At 38.1% G+C, this 16,422-nt stretch overlaps 1 protein-coding gene across 6 annotated transcripts in view; it reads left to right on the forward strand.

The window, feature by feature from the left end:
* The window catches only part of EPB41L4A (erythrocyte membrane protein band 4.1 like 4A), a 140,909-nt gene that overhangs the window by 91,258 nt on the left and 33,229 nt on the right, over positions 1-16,422 (forward strand). For 3 of the 6 annotated variants that reach the window (XM_027667200.1, XM_027667202.1, XM_027667205.1), the window contains exons 10-13: positions 5,058-5,149; positions 6,112-6,189; positions 10,387-10,532; positions 16,310-16,391. In XM_027667200.1, the coding sequence (XP_027523001.1) occupies positions 5,058-5,149; positions 6,112-6,189; positions 10,387-10,532; positions 16,310-16,391 (398 nt within the window). The remainder of the gene's footprint in view (positions 1-5,057; positions 5,150-6,111; positions 6,190-10,386; positions 10,533-16,309; positions 16,392-16,422) is intronic. The other 3 variants (XM_027667201.1, XM_027667203.1, XM_027667204.1) reach the window with 2 other exon arrangements.

The following is a 16,422-nucleotide window of genomic DNA, read 5'->3' on the forward strand; positions in this document are numbered from 1 at the left end:
CCAGCACAGTGGTATTAATATGTCATATTTAGTTTGGTTTGGTTGGTTGGGTGTTCTCTTGTCTTTTCTTAACCACTTTTTGAGGCATCTTAGAAGGACTGTAAGATTGGTTCAAGGCCTGCATAAACTTAAATTCATTGCCACTAAGGTGTTACTCTCAGCTTTTTTTAAAAAATTCTTCTTTAGTAATTTTTAATTAGTATAATACAAGGCAGAGATATGTTTACTGCAATTTTGACATACTTTATGCAAATGGCACAGCTTTATTAATTTTAATTCCTGACTTGATACGACATTCTTAAGATGAGCTCGTCTAATGACTAATAGTACATTATCTGTTACATAAGCTATGACTGGTATGCATTATGTAAATATATAAAGACAGAGTATTTTCTATTGAAATTAACAATTAATAATATTCAGGTGGATGCCTAACCTGGCAAAGAGGATTGTTGTGAAATAGTAGCTTCAGAGCTAGTGTTAGTATTTCTGTTACATGTACGTGAATGTGTAGTACCTGAACATACAATGTGCTCTGTAATGGGGCAAGATCCCTCCTTATGTTACATTAGTGGTCAGTGCGACTGGGAAGAATGATGTGTGTGCTGGTGTGCTGGCAGGGTTCCCACTGTGCTTTTGGGGCTTTCTTAATTAATTTTCTGAGCCTGGATTAATGGGATCCCATATATGTCTTGTCATAAATTATACCGGCTAAAGCCTGCTCTGAATCATAGATTTTCACCTTGTTTTTGCTCCGTAGGTGGGTGCAGAGGACTGGACGTAAGACTGATGTGACCCTCTTTTCTTTGGACTAATCCACAGACTTCACAAACAAGGGATCTTCTGGCCCCCAGGGGGGAAGAACTGTCATTCTAAGTGTGTGTCTTCTCTTCCAGCTGGGGGCACTGGGCTGTCTGGGCACAAAGTAGCTCTGAGCTTGAAAGCTGTGTGATCAGACCGGCGTGGCAAAGCAAGCTGAGAGCTGTTTGCAAAGCACAGTGTGGGCATTCCTGGACTAGTGTTGTTGCTCCACCAGTTCCAGAGGCATTTTGTGGTTAGGCAGAGCAGTGACCCCTCTTACTTGTCTCCTTTGAAGGCATTGGTAACCTGCTTTCAGTCTTTCAGTTAAGGGATGGAGGCATTGTGATGTAGCACTGCACCAGTTGCCAGCTCTTTAGTGGAGATCTTAAAGGCCCTGCCAGATCAGTCTTCTGGGTGAATTGAGGGGTAGCATAAAGCAGAGGACTGTGGCTACAGGTTTGGGTGTCCATCTGTGTATAAGCTCGTGGTGTAGTCAGGCTATCTGCATCCACTATTCTAGTCTCTCTCTCCTCCTATGGGTGAAAACGGTGGTGAGATTATGGCGCTATGAGCTTTAGCATGTTTTGGAGATTACAAGACAAGTTTTTCAAGCATCTAAAAGGAGACAAATGTTTTATGTTTATCCTCACATTTTTTTAGTGTGTGCCCTTTTCAAGATTAGGAGGAGGTGAGTCAAACAGCTCAACAGCTGGACACTGCTGCAAGGGTTGTGCCTGTCCTTTTTCAGCCTCTGATCCCATTGTCCTGTCCACTCCTTTGCTTGTGCAAGTCACAGATGGGATTGAAAATAACCACACAAAAATAAGTTGTTTTCTACTTGTTTGATGAGCAAAATGGGCTTCCTGAAAGAATAGTCGAACGCCAAAATGGTTCAAAGGAGAGAGGAGGTCTTTAGTGTTCAGATGACTAGGATTGCTCTGGAAGCAGTGAGATTTCATGGTTTACAGTGCCTCACCTTTAATACACTGGTCACTCTGAAAGCAACAGGATGAGTAACCTGTGGAAGTTTGTGAGGCACCAAACAACACTGAATGAGTTTAGAATTGTCATTTCCTATAACTCATTAGTAAAATGTATAATAGGTCTTTGTGTCTTTTGGTTCAGATATATGGGAATAGTAAGAAAAAAAACCAGCTAACACCCACTATGTGTAGGAAACCACAATGTTCCAAATGCTAAAAATGTTGCTTTTTATTGAAAACAGAATTTCAGAGTCTTAACAGGTGAGGTCATCCTCGCTTTACCTGTACAAATCAATTTGTTCTCTTAGGGGAGAGACGTTAAACCTCAAAGATATTACTGTTTTCAGTACTGCTTAATTTTCATATGTGCATTTATAAATTGTGAGGGTAATGGCAGTACTCTTGCAAGACTTAAATAGTCTTAAAAAGTAAATAAAGTCCCAAATGTAGATGTGCTGTAAGCACTGTTGTGTTGGACTTAGTCGCAGTAAGTTACTGAATCCTTCGCAGATAAGGTGAGAAATGGTGAAAGAATTTGAATTGTGTCCTCTGTGTTGGCATCGGGGATGAGTGTTTTAGGCTTTCTTTCTCTTTCTTTAGCAAAATTTAATTGCATTATTTATTACAAGCATCCATTTTGAGGCAATAGTTTCCAGGCATGTATTTTAACTTTGAATTCAAATAAATAAACCTGGGTGTGTTATGAGAAGGCTAGTCGGTCCATCCCATGATTTTTAGGCATATCGTATCACTTTCCATTTCTGAATTCCATAACTTTTTGATAAATTGGATCTATAGGGTTATGCTTTTTCCCTGAGTGCATTTGATTGCTGAATACTAAATTTAGATGTTTCAGCATGTAGTTAATCATCAATCTTTTCCCTGATGGGAATCTTTCACTGAATGCCAGCGGCATTCAAACTGGTCTAATAGTAAGTTGTGGCAAAAATACTTTCTTTTAAAAATTACCTTAAAAAAAAATAAAAAATCACCCCTGGCTTTTCTCTGCCCTCTGACATCCCAGAAACTCTCTCCTTATTATATAATTATATAATTAAATAATATATTTAATTATAAAATTAAATAAATTTAAATACAGCAGAGGATTCTTTGCCTAAAAGTAAAATTTAGGAGTGGATGAAGAAGGAGCGAGATCATGCATATTAAAAGTGAGTTATTGACTTTTTTTCCCCAACAGAAGCTAAATTGAGTCATCATATTGCATAAAGTTTGCAATACTACAGGCCTGACTTGATATTATTCTTTAAAAGATGACTGTAGATATGAGGGTTTATATGAAATCACATCAGATGACAGTCTGGTATAGAAATTGTAATGTAAATCAGATCATGAAATCTGAAGCTACTGTTCTGCTATGTGTAAGATATGCAAATGTGAAGTACCTCTTGACATGTTTTCTTTAAAAGTTTTAAAATGTAAAAATGCATTACGATCTTTCAGTGGACAGACTCTTTTTCTAGTTGTCAGAGAAACAAAAGCAATATGGTTATTATTGAAGTAAATTATTTTTCTCCTCAACAATCTTCAAGAGTCTTCAGGAATCTTGAATTATACTTTTTATAAATTAAACTTGTATTTGTTATAAGTTAAACTGTTTAATTCCTGTAAATGAGAGATGATGACCCCATCAAAACTGAAATTGTATTTAGAGGAACTGTAGGAATGTGTTTATGGGAGTAATGTACTACAGAATCATTATATAATATGCATAACAGAATCAGATGAATGCTGGGTTTCAGCATTCTCAGTGGTCATATGTTCTACTATACTCCCTGTACTCTTCTTTCTTCATGTGATGTCCTGCAGAGGAAAATGTGCTTTTGAGGGGAGACTAGAGAATGATTTTTGTTCCTTGGCTGTTCTGTGGGACTGTTCCAGCCAGCCACTTAATTAAAATAAGGCATGGAAGAAAGTAAGCTCGTGTGTATGTTTTCAATTAGTGGGGGTTTTTTTGGCGGTTGTTTTTGGTTTTGGTGTTTTTTTTTTTTGGTCAGTGGATGAAATCTCAATTATTCTAACCACAGGTGCAAAATTTTGTCTTTTTTACTGTTATTTGTTTCAAGATGAAGGAAAGACTGCTTCACATTTACCCTGAGGAGGGTAAATGTGATTTTGTGAGGCTGGTTGACAGCTGTTAATAGAGATATAATCTTTTTTTTTGTTATAGGTGAAATTTTGAATTCTAGAGAACATACTGAATTAGTTCACAGTTTGCAAGGTGCTTGCAGTTCTTCATACCTCATTAAATAGGGAGTGGGAGAAACCTGCCAGAACTCTGCCATATGGATGGCACTGCAGAAGTACAACTAATGCAAGGGCACAGATTTCCTAAAATTGGCTGCTGACAGTGGTATGAATCATACTGCTCAGTTTTGTTACAGATGGTGGTGTACTATGCTGAGGTCTCACACTGACCTGAGTGGGACTAGTCATTCTTTGTGCAAATCACAGATACAAAACTGAGCACTTATATTTACCATGTGACAAATATATGAAAGTGTATTATTTGTGCATATATTTGAATGTTTAGCCTGATGAAAACAAGCAGCGTGATGTGTCTGTTCCTTCATTTTGTCTTTTGGGAGTATTTTGTAGTTTATATATGTTTCACTTCTCTTTTCTCTGCCAGTTCCCAGAGATTAGGTTCTGAGCTGTGAATATTTTTTTTCCTTAAGAGATTTTAAGGTGGATTTTATGACTTTAACATTTTTCCTAGCATTTTTAATTATTCTGAGGTTAGCTTTTTAAAAAAAAATTCCATCCCCTCTTTTTCCCAGAACCTTGGTTCTTCTTATATGTATGTTTTGTGCATTTTCTGTGGTTTTCCTTCATATTAGTTTATCATAAATTTTGGATTTCTGTGTTTCTTTCTCTTATTCTTGCCCTTTTGTAAACTGTTAAAGAGAATATATTTGAATGACATCTGAGCTGCAGTTTCAGAAAACATCAGAAACATAATTTTTGAAAAAAAAACCTGTGTGTTTTAATTAGGAAAAAAGCTGAGTCTGCAAATAAGAATGAAGGAACAGAAGTGTTTCTAGAATCTCCTTTCTCTTCTGTTTTTCAAAAAGTAAACCACTTTTACATAAAGAATTCTACAAAATTATAGAACCTCCTTTTCTTCACATTGTTTTCTTTTCATGTGTGGATTGATAGGAGATGGTTGATTCTTGTGTTCAACAGATGAGATTCACTTCACTGGCAGAATCCCTCATAAGAGTACTGATTTGTTTTGTTTTGTTTTGTTTTCAGTGCAATGAAACTTCCTTCTTTTTTGAAGCACGTAACAAGGTCACCTGCAAACATCTCTGGAAATGCTGTGTAGAGCATCATACATTTTTCAGGTAAGTGATAGAGAAACTGTGGTTTCCTTAGGGCCACTACACTGAATGAGAACCTTATTATACATACAGAGTGTTGTAACGTAGGCTTGCTGTCTGGAAACACAATTTTACTTGTGGTTATAGAATGCTCTTAAAAACCGACTCCTTCCCTTTTCTTACAATGATGTGAAAGAGTGATTTTAAAATAGGGTAATTTGGTGGTTTCTTTTATCTTAGCATTCTTTTAAAAACAATATTTCAGGTTTCACAGACTAGGCTTTAACGGAAGTGTCCACAAATGTATGTGGCAGGATTTAAGCTGCCATATAGATTTTTACGTATTTATCCATCAAATTTTCTATAGCATCATTGGCTTGAGTGAGGCCTTTGGATTTCAGACACTACTATTTCCTACAGTGCACAGAATTCTGGTTGGTTGGTTGGTTGGTTGGTTTTTGGTTTTGTTTTTTTTATAGAAACTCATTGAATTTCCATAATGTTTTGCTTACTTGTTGGAGTGTATAAAATCTTCCCAATAGTACTCAAAGTACTTTATTTTACTGTTGCAAAAATGCCAAGAGAAATGTGCAGGTCTAATTAGAACCCAGGTGTGCTTGGGGTTGACTTTAGCAGTACTGTAAAGTAATAAACTCAGAATCCCTCCTTCAGTCTCACTACTGTGGCATGGTGGGTTTTCCTGCTTCTGTGAAATATTAAGTGAAAGGCTGCTGGTGCCAGCAGTTTACACTTGACTCTGAAATAAAAAGATATGTAGACAAAAGAAGAGGGGATAAACAAGTGGCTTTGGGGGACTCTCAGCCCCAAAAGAGTCTGTCTGGAGGTAGGGATGAAGAGGAACTGGCAGAAAATAATATCTTTTCGAGTCAAAAGTTTGTATTCTCTTTTCTTGAATTGGGAAGGGAACCATAATTGAGACCTAGCTATGTAATTTATTCTGTTGTTTTATTTTTCAAACTACACAGAGTACCAGAGAATGAATCAAACTCTCTGTCAAGAAAAGTCGGCAAGTTTGGATCCATAGGTTATAAACATCGGTACAGGTGAATTTATGTAATTGTTTAAACTTCAGTTCATTCCTTCTTCATTCATTCTTTTCTCCTCTTTCCTTCCAATGAAAGAAAACCCCACACAGACTATGACCCAAAGCAGTTCTGAAGACAAAGCATGAATCAAGGCCATTTTTACAGGCTCTCCTTGGGAGTCTGGCAGTTTGGGGACAAATGTAAGTTTCTTCTCATTCTCCAGATCCCCAGAACTGGTTAAGGTCCATAGTCAAAGTGAGAGCAGCCTTGGAAGTGCTTGAAATCAGTGTCTCCCTATAGGTCCTGAAATTATGTTCATATCCTAAAGGGGTTTTCCTGACAAGTAGGGAATACCAAAACAAGGGTGTATCTTTTCTGAGTGGAATAGGTGGCAAAATTGGGTGAAGCCTATAAGCCATGAAGATGCTGTAAACTTCAGCCTAAGAGCGTATAGGGAGCACTGTTTTCACCATCACTCAAGAAATACATAGATGAAATACATGGATCATAATGAGTAAGGTTGATTAAGTAAATCATTAGTTAGGCAGATCTTTGTCACTGCCTGTGGTGGTTTGAAAAACCTTTTCTCTGAGGTAGTAATGGTTTGCCTCACTGATAATACTGGACCAATCAATAGTCCACATGCACCCTATGGAAATTACATGCCCACAGAAATGGAAGAGAAGGGTGTGAAGATAGTGTAGAAGGTAGGTGGCCATGATCTGACCCACGAGGAGGCAGGGGGCCAGTGAGCCCCTCTGGGGGCCAAGGGCCTCCAGCCCCCAGCTGAGGCTACGGGAGATCCGGTATAGTGTCAAAGCTGGACCGGGTCCCATAATCAAGAGCTGGAAAAGTTTCCTTACTGTCAGCAGCAGCAGAAGACATTGAAAGTGGCAGCGGAGCAGTCCTGAACAGAGACAGCGATGGCTAAAAGCCAAAAGATAGCCAGTAGCAAAGAGGAAACGTGAAGCCGGCTGAAAGACGCAGAGATGTTCCTGCAGGAGGGAGAGCTGGCAACAAAACACAGGAAAACTCAACAGAGCTGGTTTAGGGTAAGACTGTATTATTTTCCCAAAAACCCAGAGACTTCCTGAAGAGGAGGGCTGGACTTCCAAACCCTTAGGGAGTCCCAAAATGCAGCAGCAGCTAGAGAGAGAGAGAGAAAGGAGCTGAAAAAACCTGGACTCGTCCTGAGAGCTGAGCCGGGACAGAATGCAGAGGAGGTGGCCGTGCCCTCTGCTGCTGCTGCTGCTGCTGTTTCTATCATGCTGGCAAGCTGAGACAGAGCAAAAGAGCTTTGGTAAGACTGAACTGAAAGCTGCCTTAAATGCTCTAACCCAAGAGGAGTGAAGGTCTCCAAGGAAAATCCCCCGAAGGCTCGGGCTCGGGGTTGGAATTTCCACAAAGTAAGAACAAAATTCTGACTGCTGTACTTAAATCTGCTACCTTGGAAAAAGTGGAGGACACTATCCAGTGCCACAAGAAAACTGAAATGAAGGAACTGTGGCCTGAGAAGTGACAGAATGATTTTCTCTTTTCTTTTTGGACTTTTATTGAAGAAAAGGAGAAATTTAATTTAATGTAAATATATACGTGGGTGTAAATAAACCTCTGTAAATATTTTCCCCTTCCCCCAATAATGAATGGTTGTGTTTTGTCTGAAAACTCTCCACATGATGTGAAAAGAGATCAAGTCCATACCATCACTAAACCCTCTCACAGGGGCAAACTGTGGGAGGGGGGGGGCTTGAACTTAAAAATTAGATTCTTGGGAGTTTCAAACCACCACACTGCCTCTTAGGAAGACTTTTGTGAAAACAAGTCTGAAAACAGTTTCTCCAGCAGCTCCTGAATTGCAGTTAGTGTCTGTGGTAGGTACTAATAGCTGTGTATAATAGTAGCTCTTTTACACTTGCTCTCAGTCAATCAGAATTCATACTCAGCTGTTACACTTGGATGTAAGATCTTGCTTGTAGTGCCAGTTCTGAGTCTGAGCTCGTGTGACTGAATCTGGTCTTCAAAAAGGATCACTGTATGTATTCTGTAATCCGGACTATTTGGGTTATAACATTATCTGGCATGATCCAGCTTCTCCTTTCTGCAGATAACAGGGAAATGATTGTACAGCCTTTTGGGTTTCTTAGTTGGATCCTGACCTGCATTACCCCATTTGTAACAGCGAATAGAAGTTCATGGGAGTACTGCAGATGAACTTTCTGTACTGGACCATTTCAGCAGATTGGAGGAGGCCACTGGTGCTGGGGAGGAGAAAGTTTTGAACTGACAAGAACTTTCCAATAAATTAAAAAGAAAACATGCCATGCAACATTTACCTATGTCTGAACTATCGCTCTTGGTGGTGCACTTAGTTTAATCTTATTTTTTAATAAGTTTCCAGGGTGACCTGTGATATGGCTTGCCATGTTGGTATGATGGGCATTACCGACAGCTGTGTTTATAATCTTAGTTTTATCTAGAAAACACTAAAATATGTATTTCCCTTCTAGTATGAAGTCTTCCCTGTATTGCTGCAGTGATTTCTTGTGGAGTCCCCCTGACCTGAGTGGGTGTTCTAGTAAATGGGGGTTGTTAATGATAAATCAGTGCAGTAGTTACAGCATTTTCATGTTATTTGAGAATCTTTGCTTTGCTTTGCATATCCATCAGCTTTGACTGTCTTTCCTCTTTGCCTTCAGACTCTGTTGTAGCACAGAAAGCAATGACAATGTTGTGTATCTGTACACATCATTAGCTTAAAGCAGAAACCATCATCCCACCATTTGTCTGTGTATGTGTGGGGACCATAATATTGTCTTTTGGCTGATCTTTTAGGTTTTGGTGTGGTGTTTTATTTTTTTTTGTTGTTGTTTGCTTTGTTTCTTGTTCGTGTTTGTTTGTGTGTTTTGAGTTTTGGTTTTGTTGTTGTTTGTTTTGTTTTTCTTTTTGTTTGTTTTTTTATTGTTATTGTTGCTGTTGTTTGGGGGGTCTTTTGGGTTTTTTTGTGTGCGTAGGGTTTTTTTAATCTTGTAGGCATTTCTCATTATGTGGCAGATAGTTTCCAGGAAAGCAATTTCCTTGTCTTAAGATCAGATACTTTGGAAGTATTAGGGGGAGTGGAAGATCCTATTCCCCAGTTAAAACTGCTTCTGCTATTTGCAAGACTGTCATGGTTCCGAAACTTAGAAGTTGAGCAGAAGCGCTTTCTGGCTAACTTGGGAGCATCCATTAAAATGAATACAAAAACAAAAAAAGCATTACTGTGATGTAGTGTTAGAATTCAGGAATTTTTGTCCATTAATTATTTTACAAGCTTGAGAAGATAAAATTTCTGCAGTGCTGACTACATATGTAGGGCTTTTGGTGAAAATACAATCAGTATTTAATGGAGTCTATTCACATAACTCAGGAAGTCTCCGTATGTAAAACCTATATAACTGCTTAGTACTTTCTAGTACAGTACCTGTTACTTCAAAATCATGAAACTGCAGATGTCAAGGGAGTTAATAGTAAAACTTACTTCTTTTGTGTAGTAAGTTTCCAGAAGCAAAAATGGAGTTTTGTGGAGGAATATGAGGTCTATTTTACATTTTTTTGATGAACACTATATTCTGTTTAGTCACATGGAGAGGAACATTAAAATGAGCATAAAATAGTGTATTTAAACTTAATAGCTTATGTAAGTTGTGCAGTGAAGAAGAGCCTTACTGTAGGTGGGAATCAGGACTTTTACTCAATTTGTTATAGTTTGGGTCTGGGCTAGTGAGAGTCCTTTATTACAGTTTGTTTTGCAGTCTTTGAAGTTGTCATTCTACATGGCAGAGAAGTATCCCCTTACTGGCTGGAACTGAACAATATTAAATAAGTTTTCCTGAGGTGAAAACTTACAGAAGGAATTCAGGAAGAAATCAAACTGCTTAAGAAAGTCATATGTTAGAATATTCTAAGTTAGACAAGCTCACGCTATTTTCACCTACTCCTAACAAAACAACATTTTGTTTTAGTGGCTTAACTCCTCTTGAAAATGCAAAATATAGAAGAGGTTGGCCTAATCTCTTGATGATTTTGCCAACAACTGATTCAACCCAAAATTCAGGATAGTGCTACTCAGCAGAACCAGAGGTGGGATGAGAAGAGAATAGCAACAAAACATGCTACCCAAAACCCGTACAGCTTTTTTCCAGTCTAAAGATCCTGTTTCTTTGATAACTTTTCCAGGTGTTTTCCCATTACTTTTTTTGTGTTTTTAAGTGGCAAAACGTCTTTGCGAATGACCAGAGACCCCTCAGTGCAGCTCCCGCGGCCTGACCAGAGCATTGAAAGAAGTCGCAGCAAGACTTACCCCAAAAGAACACAACAAACAGGTAAGTCCTTGTCTAGTCAGCCTGTGGAGAGATGTCTTATTTGATCTTGGGTTCATTTTGTCTTCTGCGATTTACTCAGAACTGCTGCAGCATCCTCAAAGATCTCTCAGAATGGACTGTGTCTTTTGCCTTAGGTCAGTGTTTATATCTAAACCTAACAGGGTATAAAAACTCCAGTTGCTGTGGCTTAAAGATGATAAAACCCCATGCGTGTAGGTCTAACGTAAAGGCTGAAAAGGAAGTTTGAAAACAGGCAGTGACAACATGTTTCTTTTCAGGAGACCTGTATCTCACAAAAGAATTTTATACCTGTGTATCTTGGTTAGTATCCCGGTATTCAGGCTGTTGACCCGAGGCGTCTCTCTTGTACATCGTCTTCTCAGTTCAAGAGCAGTATCCCTTTACTTTGATATTAAGAGGAACAGAAGTTAGTGCCACGCCCTTGGCAATTTTAGCATGTCTCAAATGTCTGAGCTGGAAACCTATTCTGCATGCTGAAGATGTCAGGGAAAGCTGGAAATTTTTGCAGGTGTTAGAGGAAGTGTGTAAGATTAAGCATGGATCACAGGAGTCGTGCCTAGAATAATGGATGTTTCCTGGAATTTAGTAATAGAGATGTCAAGCTGCAGTTCTGCGTGTGATTACATGGGTATGCTCAGCTTCATCTGTGACAGAAGTCACACGCGTTTTAGTCGAACTTGTGGATGGAGTTAAGTGTGTGTATGTGTCTTAGCTGTTTGAGAAAAAACTTGTCTGGGCTTTAAAATATAAAAAATATTTATCTTTATTATGGGTTAATATGCCCCTATAAACTTTTGAGAATCTATTTTTGAGTGGAGAGTAGATGTACATCTCTGCAAACCTCCCATGTTTATTCTGGGTGCTGTCTTTTGACTCGAAAACAAAGCTAGTGTATTCCGCCTTTTAGCTGTGGTAGGTCTTGAAATGTAACATAATTAAAAGTATAGTCCTTGGAAAATAGGAGCAGTTTACAACATTTTTCTTTTTAATTTTTATTTTAGTTTATTTATTTAGTGTGAAAGGAGAAGGATTGATATGTTTTCTGATTCTGTTATCTTTTTGTTGTGTCTGCCAATGTAAGTGGGTGCCTCAAAGGTCAAGAAGCCATATACTTAGTGACTTAGTGACTTAGTGACATGAACTTAGTGACTTAGACTTTTGTTCATCTGGACTGTCCTATTCTTAGGGTAGGAGTTCAAGCCAAACAGCTTTTCCCACCCCATTACTCCTCAGTTCTGTTGTGTGGAAATTTGTGTGGCTATTGAGAGGTAAAGTTGTGAGGTCTTAAATTGAAAATAATGTTTGCCTTAGCACAGGCAGCAAAAGTCAGTCTGTATTGCTGCAAGGGTGTGCCTCTGTTTTGCTTTTGTGTGTGTTGTGCTTATTTTTTTTTCAGTCTCTTTGACTGAAATTGTGAGGAAAACTGAAACCTTCCTGTAGCCTCTTCTGCTGATGTAACATGATGCAGAATTCTGTGTTTGCTCTTCTGGTGAATTTAAATACTCTGTTTCACTTTAAAATGAAACAGCTGCTTTGTCACCATTTTACTTATATGTAGTTGTGTAATCTCTATCACTCGCCTGGATGTTTTGCTTTTAGTTCAAATTAATTGATTACCCATGTGTTCAAGTGTGCAGTTATTTTCCACTAAGGCAGGTGCATTATCTCAAATGATATTAATGTTAAATAAATTTGTTTCATTTTCCACTCAAAGTATGGGCTAAAGGAACAGAGCTATGTCATTCAAATTCCATCTTTCCCTATAAATAAGCATATTTTGTCATCTTTATTTCTCCATTTTGTCTTTGGCTATTCACAGTGATAAACCCTGAGTACTCTTTCTCCATTTAAACAAGACTTTCAGAAGCTGAATGAAGACTAATACTGCTTCTCCTCCCTGTGTCAGAAAGCGTGACAATCTGTTGCATGTCACTAGGATAAATCCTTCTCTTTTCACCGAAAATTGGTTTTGGATATAGCAAAGTCCGTTTCACACAATAAATCAAGACTGTTTGATACATTTTAAACACCACTTGCTTAAATATATTAACCCAATGTAGATTTTATTTTACAGACTAATTTTTATCTTGGAAATTACCCTGGTAGTGTAATAAGTTTTATGAGTTACGTAGAAGTTTCCCTGACTGAAATGTTTGAGAGAATAATATGACATTTCTTTTTAAAATAAATATCCCTCTTGCATAATGAGGTTCTGCAGGTGGGTATTGTTGATGGTTAGTCCTTTGTTCTTGATGTTTCTTTTCTGGTATGGGATAACAGGATTAAATGTACCTTGTTCAACGTTTTAAACAGGGTGATTTTAGTTTTGCATGTATTATGTATTTCTTGAGGTACTTTCTGTGAAATGCCACTTGAATTAAGATCCAACTGGACATGGCTTATAATTTAGTTTTATGGAATGAAAATCAGGGTTCCATTTATTTTCCCCAAATCCAGTAACAGCTTACAAATTGCTCTTTCTTCCACCTTTACTGAGCTCAGCATCTTTCCTCACTTGCCTCTTGACTTTTTTTCCTCTTAAGACTGCAAAATAAAGTATATCAAAAGCTTCCATTCTGCAGCCAGTTCAATTAGCCTTTCTGGTTTGGGTTGGTTTTTTTCTTGTCTGTTGGTACCAGTAATGGGACCAGCCACAGCAGTGTTTTTGGGGACAATTAGAACAAATGCATGACTGTAATATATGCAACTGGCACTGCCTCCATCATATAAATGTGTATGAAGTGCTAAAGCCTCCAGCCTGTGGCATCTCATTAAAATCTTTTCCCTTCTTTCTTTTCATATACCTGTTCTGGTGTTATAAACAGTTGTATGGTATGTGCTTTTTGTGTATATTCTTTCTGTCACCTGAAGGCTGATGTTTAGCTATCTTTTGCAGAGCTAAGCAATAAAGTTTCCTTGTCTCTTTGGTCCATTAAAGTATGGTAAACTCATTAGGACTGCAGCCACTTGGTGAAGTCTGGGTTAAGAGTTTGAGTAGGTGCCAAGGTAATGATAGAAAGTATTATTTGTATTTTCAGTAAAAATATTTGGCTTTAACAGAGGGATTGAATACTGTGAACAGAGAGAAACTATCTTTCTTGTATAAAAACCAGTGCTATTGATTGCTTCCCCTGATAGCATAGGCAATGCAGACAGTTTGGCTTCAGCATGGCAGATTATTTTCCTAGAATCCAGATTACGGTGGTTTAAAATGCAGTAACCTCCATTTTGTCACTTGCTTAATACGTTTCATATCTCAGTTGCTCTAGAGTTAGTTGAAAAATCAGATCAGGAAACTTCAATGGCTATGCTTTTATATCAGTTTTAAACTATGTTTTTATATTAGTGCATGGGGGGCTTGCATAGGCAAGGCTGATAGTGTTCAGCTTTCCCAACAGTGTATGGGGTGAAAGCATTCATTGTTCTTTTGGGTGAATGCTGGACATGAAAAGCTTCTTGGGAACATCCTCTCAGGACAAACACTGATGTGGCCAGAACTATTGCCGTGGACCTGAGTTTATTCAGCGATGGAAAACACATTGTTCAGGGTTTGTTGTTTGGTAGCTGAGGACTTGATTTGTCCCTGCCTTGTACTCTGGGTATTTGTATAAACTGGTGTAAAAAGTGCTGCCATTCTGTTTTAAAAGCCAGGTGGAGAACTGGGTGTGGATATTACAATTACAGTACTGTCTGTATTATAATAATCCCTGAGCAATCACCGACAGTCACAGTCTCTGCTCTGGCTAACACACATACTGCCACAGATGCCTGTCATTACCCTGCTTTACCAGCCTCAGTCATGGTAGGTAGAACTGTTGGTCTGGCACAGTCAAAGTCATAAATCTTTTCCCAGAAAATTGTGAGATTGGGTTTGAAAGTTAATTTTTTAGGAAATGCATCTTGGGATGGTTTCATCTGTTTACTTATTTATTAACTTCGAGCTTTACACTTTAAAGTGTAATTAATTTAGATCCCTGGTTTTATAAAAGGATGGATGTGACAACTTCTGCATTTCATGTGTGGGGTGTGAGATATGCAAACCCTTGAGGCTACAGGCTTGGAAACTGATATGAAAAATAAATATTATCACAGAGTAGGCTGTGACAGTCCATTCATTTTTACAGGCTTTTAGTAGCGCATGGTGCAAAGCTTGAGCTCCTACTGCATGTTTTCTGTTTGATCACACCATCTTTGCTCTCATGACTAGGTTTAAATACAAACAGATAATGTCAGTTAAATGGTTTAGTTGATAAGAAACAGGCATGACAAGCTAACTAGCTTGACTGACTGCTATGGTTTTGGACACTTGAGTTTTAAAAAATGTAATAATCTGCTTGAATTGAATGCACAAATCAGCACTAAGATAGCCATAAAAGGGAACTGAAGTGTGTGCATTCACCTTATTGGGAAAGTTCAGTGCAGACAATACTGAGAGTACATTATCTGACCAAAGGTAAACAACCAGGAAAACCTCCTACAAATAAGATGTTTGAGGTATCTGGCTATCTAAGGTATTTTGGAGAGGTCTATTACCTTGGCATGCAAGAAACAGTGATATAGATAAATTATTCCCATGGTGTTAGCATTTGGACAGTTTTTCTGGAATCTATTCTTTTATATTAAGTAATCTATATCATACATAGGTTAGTAGAACAGTACTGTAGTTAGTAAAAGGTACAACAGGTGGTGCATACTGTAAGTGTGGACAGAAAGCTCCTGATTGAGCTTGTTATTAGTACAAAAGAATTGTACAGCAAGAGCTTTCTTTTTTAAAAAAATCAAGTCCAAGGTCCTTGTTGTGGATAACAGTGATATCAAATTACAGCTATTACAAGATCTTGTCTTGGTAGAAACCTATTTCATATTTCTGGGTAGATTGTACCTGTGTACAATAGTCACTGGTATGTTGTCTTCAGTTTTTGTATCTTTGGTTTTCCCTCAAGTAAATACTTGTTAAAATAATAGAATAGAAACCAACAATGAGAAGCACCTGCTTCTTTTTTGAGGACTTACTAGAGCTGGGTGCTCCAAAAGTTGATGTGCTGAAATTAGTTCTTTTGTTTGAAAAAGTCATATCTTTGCTGATTTCAATTCTTTTGTGGACCACGCTATTATGGTGGTCCACGCTATTTTATCTTGTGGATTTGATGGCCTGGGAAGGGCAAACTAAATGTACCTAGATGAAAAAAATATGGTGAGAAGTCCTGAGATATCCTTGTAATTTAACTGTGACCTAATCCATTTTCATTTCATTACCAGTACCTTCCTTAAAGGTTGGAAGTTTCTGCTTCCTGTTCTTATCTGCTTTATATTTATTTATTTGTGATTTTTGGCTGTAGACATTCTTCTGCTTTTAGAGGTCAGAGGAGGAGCTATTGGGAAGTGACATCATAGCACCAGTAGGAGCAAACCTGTACTCTCTTCACACCTTTCTTCTCATTGTTGACTGAGCAAGGAATTCCTTTCTGTTGACTATGACGTAATATCCCTTTGAGAGCAACATCTTCACACATTGTCTTATGTGGAAGAGTAATGAATGCACCCCATGTTAAACTTTCTTGTGATCTGGTACCATTAAAATTAAGGATGAGACACAAAAGTGTGATCCTTATACACCCTTACAAGTAGAGCATACACCAGATATCTTGTGTGTCATTTTATTTCTCATGCTGCCCTGTGTTCAGTATGTTATTATGCTGAATAGATGTGCAAGCATTTATGCTACAGGACTGTTCTGTTTTTGGCTCTTTTTTCAGGTTCTAAAAACATGAGCCAGATTACAACAAATGGGGAAAATGAAGGAGCCACCAAAATTATTGCACCTTCTCCTGTGAAAAGGTGTGTATACCAGCATTTCCTTACAGCTTTT

This window comes from Corapipo altera, unplaced genomic scaffold (assembly GCF_003945725.1).
Source record: "Corapipo altera isolate COAL_440 unplaced genomic scaffold, ASM394572v1 60935, whole genome shotgun sequence".
NCBI classification, from domain to species: Eukaryota; Metazoa; Chordata; class Aves; order Passeriformes; family Pipridae; genus Corapipo; species Corapipo altera.